Source organism: Lutjanus erythropterus, chromosome 11 (assembly GCF_056507025.1).
Source record: "Lutjanus erythropterus isolate fLutEry1 chromosome 11, fLutEry1.hap2, whole genome shotgun sequence".
NCBI lineage: Eukaryota > Metazoa > Chordata > Actinopteri > Lutjaniformes > Lutjanidae > Lutjanus > Lutjanus erythropterus.
In genome coordinates this window covers 23,675,248-23,684,647 of record NC_139327.1, presented here as the reverse complement: position 1 = coordinate 23,684,647, position 9,400 = coordinate 23,675,248, and the positions used below count along the sequence as shown (strand labels likewise).

Below are 9,400 nucleotides of genomic sequence, written 5' to 3'. Positions count from 1 at the left end.
GTAAAAGCTGGAACCAGAAAGTGTTGTTTGAAAAATAGTTGGCAACTCATTTTCTCTCAGAGCCACCTGGCTAGCAAACAGTTGATATAGATTAGTTAGCTAGCCTTTTTGCTAACATTAGCTAGCTTAAGATATGACTATATATGTGGCTTTGTATGTCCCCCAACAAAATCTTTTGACCAACTTCAAAACATGGTTTTCTTTTTAACATGGAAGAGCCTAGTACATAGTATTTCTAAGTACAGAAAACAGGAAAGTAGAAATTTGACCGGGGTTCCACAGTGTACCAAGCTTGCTAAACTGTTATTGGAGCACAGAGCAAAAATGGGCGGAGCTTAGTGAGGGTCAAATGTTGACTCTTTCATTGCAAGAGCCAACCATCTGGCTCCATCCAGCTACCTATAAACCAATCACATCAAAGCACCCAGTGTTTTTTAAGACCATCTTTATCCTCCTGCTGCTCAATCAGTTCACTCCATGAAATGTTACTACCAGCAAATTAAGATGTTTGATAGGACAGTTGTGGCTTGTTTTTTTTCTACACACATGCTTGTGCACACACACTAACACACTCAGTCACTCCTGTGCTTGGACATGTGGGGCTGGACAGAGAAGAAGTGTGTGTTGAACAGTTAGGTTTGATTGAAAGACTTTAAAACTTGAGAATGCTGAGTCCTGATGCACGCTTACATGTCGAGCTTGCACGCTGCCACTGTTACCATAGCATTTATTTGTTTGTCCCCAGTGTGCTCCCACCTTGCTATCAATGTTTTTCTGCCATTTTTGTTATCCTTTTAATTTTCTTTTTTGGGTTGCATTTGCACTAATGTCATTTATACTAGCAACGCTCCAAAGCTGTTCTGTGGCTGTCAGCAACCAAATACCCTCTGATGTGTTTGTGTACGAGGAAACAGCCCAATCTGTTTGTGTGTAATGTATATAAATGTTGCTCTGTATGGCATCTATATTAAACCAGAGGAGTGTTGATATATAAATAAGATCAGGGCTTGATTTCTCCGGAGCTTCCTAGTGGTTCGACGCTCTTTGTTACTTTACAAGACAAACTTTTGGCTGAGAAGCTTTCGGGGAAACAAAGCCGCCTGACCTGCGAGACCAGCCAGTGTTACTGCTTCTCCTGTCTGTATGACGCGTCCTCAAGCTGGTGTGATCACTCCGGTGCCCTCTACTGTTAGGAGTGGGATCAGCATGGCGCAGACGGACAGGAGACGCACTAGTTTAACCTTCAACAGTATTACTTACTACCACTATTACTAAAGGTCTTATTACTATGAATGACTTTATTGTTGACATTGGAAAGCGTTGGCTGCAGGGCTGAGAATGAATACACAATCGATGTAGGATCAAACCTGGCCAACGCTGTTTAATTATTTGTGTTACATTTTTTTTAAGAGATGAAATGTAGAGTTTGATGTATTTTGCACATGTTCCTCTGAAAAGTGAACATAAGGACTTTCTGTATTCTCGAACGACTTCTCATGTTATCATCAGCTCCATTCATTAGACTTTGATTTCCAACAAAGCACTTGAAACGGTTACAAACATTTATAACAGCTTCATATTCACCTGGTTTTCACTGTGGAGCATTTGAACTGTGTCGAGCTCTGGAAGCCCATTTCTGCCAATGTGATGAGATTAAAAAAAAGATCCTGTAGGTGATTTTAATGTGAAACCTTCATGGAAAAATTAGTTAGTGTCTCAAAATAATGAGAAACTATCAAAATGAGAAACTCTCAAAATGACTTCTAACTTATTTTGATAGAGTATCACATTGACATTTTTTTTCTCATTAATTTGAGAAATTTTGTCATTATTTTTGCTATACTAACATATTATTTTGAGGTACTAACTCATTTTTAGAAAGTTTCTCATTATTTTGAGATCCTCTCTCTGAGATACGAGGTCAGTATTTGCAGATTCTAAGTTTTTTTGAGGAAGTTTTTTGGAATTTTTCAGTACTAACTCATTATTTTGAGAAAGTATCTCATTTTGAAAAACAAACTCTTTATTCTGAGGTTTACAGTGGCTTCCAGGATCTTGTTTTGTTGTTCATCACATTGGTCTACCAGTGAAATTGGTATTCCATACCAAGCAGAGGGCTCACCTGCATGATTAAGTGTCACCTCCTCCACCAGGTGATAACTGTCATTGGCAGCTGCATGTGAATGTGCATTCACTGCTGTATTAAATGATAAGTGACTGTCAGAGAAGCCTGCCAGCTGTTGATTCCAGATGTATTTGTTCTGTTTATACTCCATGTTGGAGAAATTTCAGTCGTTGCAGTCACTCTCCAGGTTATGAACTGTGACATGTCTTCATACTGTCTGGGACAGTTAAACATCAAATGTTTTATGGCAATCTAAGCTCAATATTTAATATTTGACTGTATAATAATTTGATAACTATGGGAAGCTTATGGACATCATAGATTTTAAGCTTTTCAATCTTTAAATGCATTATTTGCATTTCAGTGCACCTCTGAGATTCCAGCTGTGGGATTGACTTCATGAGAAATACATCAGTGGACTGTTTAGGTTAGTTTGCCGGTGAGCTGTTGTGCCAAACAAGTGCATGAACCCGTCACAGTTGCTCCTCACATTGAGCATCATTAATTTTACATCACAGCTCCTCTCGTCAGGAACTGTAGTGTGCGTTGAGATTGTAAAACAGTTCATTTGCCATTAATCCTTGTCAGGTAACATCAAATTTAACTTTATTTATTGCTCTCCATTGACTTTCTGCTAAAATAAGGCTGTAATAACAAGTCAATGTCCCTCATGTTTGTGTATTTTCTTATACTGAAATAGTAAAATCTATTGTTAGTGTATTTCCACAGAGTAACTGGGAGGAGTATGAATACCTGCCAAAATGATAGCTGAAGTCAGTTTCTCATCTGGAATCCAGATGTTTCTGAGACTCAATTTATCACAGTACTTTGCAAAATCATTACAACATTGAAAATGTAAGCAAATATGTTAATGGAATCTACAGCTGCCACAGAGCACTCTGACCATGTATTTCTTTTCTGAATGCATATTTAATGAGCAGTTAGCAGTGCTCTCCCGTACCGTTGCCTCTGACTAACATGTTAGTAGATCATGTTCAGGGCTGCTCTCACTGAAGCTCTTTACAGATCTTTGTTTAATTTTCTTCCTCTTTTTTTGTCTGATTATTTTTTCCACACACACACACTCACATTTAGGACCTGCTCTGTAAACCTGACTCTGAATGCCAGTTGTATTCTGTTAAAAAGCTCCACGGTTGGTTTTGGACTTTATGCCTGGCATTGCCTTGGTTATTTTACAAAAATTGAATGTCAGAAATAAAATGAACCATCCACTCTGGACTCAGCCTTTGTTTTATTTTAAATGTTTGGATGTATGTTACGTTATAGTGTCTCATAGTGCAGTAGCGCAACACTTTTGTAAATGTGTGAAGTGGTTATCAGTATTTTACACACACACACACACACACACTAATAATAATAATAATAATAATATATATGGCCTAGTATTTACATTTAGACTTGTAAATCAGTACAATATAAGATGGCAAATGTACATCATTCTGAGAGAGATGTCTGCCCTCTCTGCAGTATAATGATTCTACATGGTACTCGGCTTGTGGTGCTCTCACCATAAAAAAAAAAAATATGTTTGAAAATCTCAACAGCAATGTCGCTTCCTAGAAATCATGACCTAGTTCCTCAAGATAATACACTTCATGCAGGAACTACGGTCTTTCTACATAAGTACATCTGCCAAATGTATCACCATCCAGAAGGAAGTGTGCATCTACTCATAGATGAGAGGCTTGTGCTTGTGACAGTGTGGGATGTAAACATTAATTGGTGCAGTTTGGTAGAAAGAAAATAGTTGCACCTTGAAACTACTCACAGCAAGGTCTGTAACAAAGTCATGATTGATGTTTTCAGAAGGGTTTTATTGTTTGTTTGTTTGTTTCTTTGATTGTTTGGTGGTTTGAGTGCCATCTAGTTTTATTATACCGGAGAGAAGGCAGACATCTCTGTCTGAAACTGACATTAAAACAATCCTGAAGGATAAATACATACAAGTAGGAGGAAAAATTATTGTTGATTTTGTAGTAAACTGTCCCTTTAAAACAATTCAGAACAAGAAAATTATAAATATAACATGGGCTAATTTCAAGAATTTAAAAGCATTATAATAGTGTCTGATACTAAACCATGTTAATAGGAGGGAGAACTTTAGGTGACATGTTTTACAGCTGTGATCACAGGGACACAGAAATAAGAATAACCTGCGATTTGTCACCATGCAAATATCTAAGTTTTATTTAGAATAGTAGACCTTTATTACAGCAGCCATACTGATATAAAATAGTAGGGTAAATACATATATTACCAGTTGCTAATTAAAGTCTATTTAGTGTTGCCTTTCCAGTGAGCCAGCGAGCACAGATCTGACTCTGACCTGCATGGAGCTTTAATTAGCATCACTGGTAACACCTGTGTTTACTCCACTCCTTTATGTCAACATGGCTGCTGTGAAAAAATGTTTATTGATTGTTTTATTAATTCTGTATCAGGTTTGGTCTGTTGGGGAAGCAGCGCTCGTGTAGTTGGACGTGTCGGACACATGATGGCGCTGCTGTGCTGTTTTTTAGACTGAGTGGGAGCTGACAGGAGACACACCGCCGCTGGAGACACGCAGGGGGACTGTTTCTGTCACTGTGGACACTCGCTGTGCACTGAGTTTATTCTGGTTTAATATATATCATGTGTTTTCCTTAAATCTGCCACGTTTTCAGGTTCTGTTGGGCTTGTGGTTGTTTCTGTATTATTAAATTTCAATGTATTGTTATTCTGCTATTTCTTATTTAATTTCGCTTTTAAAAACTCCTATATTTGGGATAATATTAATGTATATGAAACGATGCTCAATTCAACTTTAAAGTTACATTTTTATACTAATAATATTTGTCAATTTTAGTATTCTTACAGCCTGTAATGATATAAAAATCTTTTAGGATCTTATTTCATTGTTCAGACGTGATCGGACCAAAATGAACAAATCTTTCAAGGTGTTATAAATCGATAATCTCTCCCTTTAACCGTTTCGTGGATGGGTTTGTTTTTTTTTATTAATACTAAAATTGCTGGGCTTTATTTTTGCAAGAGAATTAATCGCTTTTTCATTTTGTAAATTTGAAGAATTTCATTTGACACATTTAACCATGTGAGCACGCAGAGATAAATATCCCCTTTTCACTGCCTATTTTTGAATAAACCGATCGATCCAAAACACACGCAGCCTCTTTAACACTCCTCCTCCATTCACATATATTTCTTCCTCCTCAGCTGTGGACCCGTTTAAATCTTACCCGGGCTGATCCTCCTCTGTCTCTCTGCGCCTCTATATGCAGGAAACTGGAGCATAAAAGACTCTTATTCTCCATAATCAAGGTCAAGAGCGTTTTTCAATAACCTTTGGGAATTAAACCCTGGAACTGCGCCAGCTCCCCCCTGCCAATCATCCACACTGCAGCCCGGCTGAATAATACAAAAGTTGTTGACCTTTTGCACCTCGACAGATCAATACTCTGTGGCTTTATTTTATTAAAAGAGTTCACGGAATTATCTATTAATATTTGTGTTTGTATTTGGAGTCCCTCTCCGGCGGGCGGCGTGATAAATTGTTTCAAATAACAGATGGTGCTGGAGGGAGAGACAAAGCGGCGAAATCTGGTAGCAATTATCCTCAATTATGTTCATTGTTATTTTGAGCTAATTATTGTTATTGTCACTTTTGTTTGTGAGTCTTGCGGCGCTAGCCTGCAATAAGCGGGCCTACGGAGGACAATGGGGAGCAGGGACGTGTTGTGACGATGAAATATGGCTTTTATAATTGAGCCTAACCATGTTGGTCTAAATAAAACTGAAGATCTAAATGTACAGGCTTAGGTTGCATGTCAAATTTACACAATGTCTGCAGCCAAAGTGAGACTAATAGACTGTTTGATAGCCAAAGATATTAGCTGTTTCTTTTCTTTTAATTCTTTAAATTCATAAAATGTAGTATTTTTCTTTCTGCCTCTGTTTTCGTCATCAATATTTTGCTATGTTTAAGACGTTTTACCAACCCCAAAAACGTCTGTATTTGACGTCCACGGATGGACATTCAACATACCTGTCTGCCTGATGCGTTTACGAACAGCTCGGACAATTCCCATTGATTCTACCTCTAGCTATGTATTTATGTTTTTAGAGGCAGTAAAACCTGCAGTGAAGGATTTTTTAATTAATTTGGTTAATTTGATAGAAATGTCCTGATCTGTAAAACCTTTGTATTGTGAATAAAAATGAGAAATAACCAAATACTTTCATGTCTTGCCTTAAATTTCTAGTTAGAACTGCAGCAATTAATTGATTGATCAATTAGTTGATTGATCATTAGTTGTACTGATAATTAATTGGCTTTAATAATTTCTTATAAGTAAAAATTCTCTGATTAAAACTTCTTAAATGTAAATATTCTTTGGTTTCTTTACTCCTTAATGACAGCAAACTGAATATCTGGGTTGTGGACAAAACAAGACATCATCTTGATTTGGGAAACAGTGATCAATGTTTTCACTATTCTGACATTTTATACACTAAACAACTAATCGTTTAATCAATTATTTGTCAACTATTAAATTAATCACCATATATTTTGATAAATACTTGGTATGAGTCATTTTTAACTAGAAAAAGTTCAAATTGTCTGATTACAGCTTCTTAAAGGTGAATATTTTCAGGGTTCTTAACTTCTATATACATAAAATTAATATATTTGGATTGCAGACAACAAGACATTTGAGGACACCACCTTGAGCTTTGGGGAACACTGATCAACATTTTCACCCTTTCTGATGTTTTATAGAGCAAAAAAATCATCAGTTAATAGAGAAAATAATCAACAGATTGATTGTCAATGAAAATAATTAGTTGCAGCCCTAGTTTCTGATAAAGGGCAACAATTCAAAAGTGTCTTTTTATGGTGTCCTTATTCAATATCTCTATGATAAAAATAGATGTTTGGGAAAATTAAAGCTATTACAAGGAGTTTAAAGTGGTTGTGAAACAGTCTAGATTTATTAGTGATGCCTATATGACCTACATAAGTTAATTAGACCATCACCAGAGGCTGTTTAGATGTCCTTGCTGCCACCGGGTCGCCTCCTCTGAAATCAGATAAAACGAACCTGTGTCGCAGCCAAAGTTGCAGTGAGTATTATGTTAGCCAGTTAAAAAGCATTTTCACATAATCTTCACATAATTTATTTTTTGACGTTACATTCAGTGGTTATTACTGTGGAAACAAGTTCCTTGTGGCAGCTTTAAGTCGTGGTCGTCCGCCCTGCTGAAGTGCCATTGAGCAGTTTATTCCAGCATCATGAGCGCCAGGCTGCAGTCGACTTTGCTCTGTACGGGCAGAGTGAAACTTTCCCGGTCGATTTTCAAGAATTGATCTCCATATTAACACAGAAGAGAAGTTTTTGCAGAGGACAGTAAAGGTAGTACCCGCCCAGGTCGGACAGGACAGGACAGGACAGAGGGACAGAGGAGGAGAGGAGCTTCTCTGGACCTGCTTCCACTCTCTCGCCTTTGTTTGGGGGCGTCTCTCCTCTCCTCTTCTCTCCTCTCCTCTCTCTGCCCGTCCTGTTCCCTCCCCTCCTCTCCTCCGGTCCCCTCCCCTCTCCTCTCCTCTCTCTCTCTCTCTCTATCTCTTTCTCTCTCTCTCCCCCCGGGGCGGGAGAAGCCCGTGTTTGGTTCTCAGAGAGGAGAGAGGAGAGGAGAGGGAGAGAGTCCTCTGGGAAGAGTCACAAAGCGTTTTTCCCTCAGAGAGGAGCGGAGTGGAGTCAGCGCTGCTCCGGACACCACATACAGACAGAGACCGACACGTCCCGGCTGGAGCACTGGGCTGAGGGGGGGAGACGAGGAGAAAGCGAAAAGAGGAAGAAAGAAGTGTCAGATGGTGATGATGACATCTGATCCGGGTGATAGTTGATCTCTCTTTTCAGTCTGACAGCTTCAACTGTGGATCTCCGAGCGCGCCAGGAGCGACTTTTCAAACACCTTTCCACACTCTCCGAGTCCTTCTGGCGATTTAAACCCACGTTAAAAGTGTTTGGACATTTTGGATCCTACTCCTCCGATATGCTTCCCTCTCTGTTTTAGCTCACACTGCTCAGGGCAAGAATTACTCGCTTGGTTTGTATCGGAGCGCAGCAGCAGCAGCAGAGAGCGCACCCACGTTGCTCCCCTTGAATCAGGACCTACAGGAGAACAAGTGCACACAGAAGGAGAAACAGAAGGACAAGAAAGGCGAGCCACGGAGGTTTGTTCATGTTTGGGATCCAGGAGAGCATCCAGAGGAGCGGCAGCAGCCTGAAGGAGGAGCCGCTGGGAGGCATGAACGCTGTCCGGAGCTGGATGCAAGGGGGCGGCGTGCTGGACGCCAACACGGCCGCCCAAAGGTGAGCTCTACCCGGGGTGGAGGTGGAGGAGGCATGCTATCAACCAGAAACATGGAGACGACGTGATTTTTTCTCTGCAAGACGGAGTTACTGTCCGGAGGAAGAAATCTGGATTAAACTGCTGCTAGGATAATTAATTTCGAATTATAAAACAAAATGAAAGTCCTGTTTAATTTTAAAAGTGCTAAACATTTAACGGCAACATGTGTTTGTGCTGCAGATTTTTACACGCATGCAGCGTGCGCCTTCTGTCCACAGTTGGCTCTGGTTTAATGAGCTCAAATAAATAAATTAGGCCTATGTTTGAGGTTTAACATGAAGGGGGGAAAAATCATAGTTTCTTAACTTACTCATGGTTGTATTCAACTGGCATGAAATTCTCCCCTTAGCTCACATGAGTCAGAGATATAAAGGTGGATAAATAATGACCTCCTGTCAGAAATGATCATAAGAAAAGCTTCCAACATGAGCAAATTTGATTATATTTTCATAAAATGAGGGGGTTGGGATTTTATTTTCTTAAAATAGCCTCTTCTTGATTTAAAAATAGACCAAGAAAATTAAAAACGGCTGCTTTGGTCTCTATATTTCTTTTTTTCTTTTTTTTTTTTTTTTTAAACTTACCATTACAAAGTCACACTTTCTCGCCTCTTTTCTAACACCGACTCGTCCTCGCCTGTGTGTCCGCAGTGGAGTGGGTCTGGCCCGGGCTCACTTCGAGAAGCAGCCGCCCTCCAACCTGCGCAAGTCCAACTTCTTTCACTTCGTCCTGGCTCTGTACGACCGGCAGGGTCAGCCGGTGGAGATCGAGAGGACCAACTTCGTGGACTTCATCGAGAAAGAGAAGGTGTGCCGTCACATTTGTTACTTATTATTTTTT

General features: G+C 39.4%; 1 protein-coding gene across 3 annotated transcripts in view; it reads left to right on the top strand.

Annotated features, from left to right (window-relative positions):
- The first annotated feature begins 7,818 nt into the window (after positions 1-7,818).
- Positions 7,819-9,400, top strand: part of LOC146319124 (transcription factor COE1) — a 132,638-nt gene continuing 131,056 nt past the window's right edge. For all 3 annotated transcript variants that reach the window (XM_084729723.1, XM_084729724.1, XM_084729721.1), the window contains exons 1-2: positions 7,819-8,520; positions 9,211-9,367. In XM_084729723.1, coding sequence (XP_084585849.1) covers positions 8,390-8,520; positions 9,211-9,367 — 288 coding nt within the window. In that variant the 5' untranslated portion in view covers positions 7,819-8,389. The remainder of the gene's footprint in view (positions 8,521-9,210; positions 9,368-9,400) is intronic.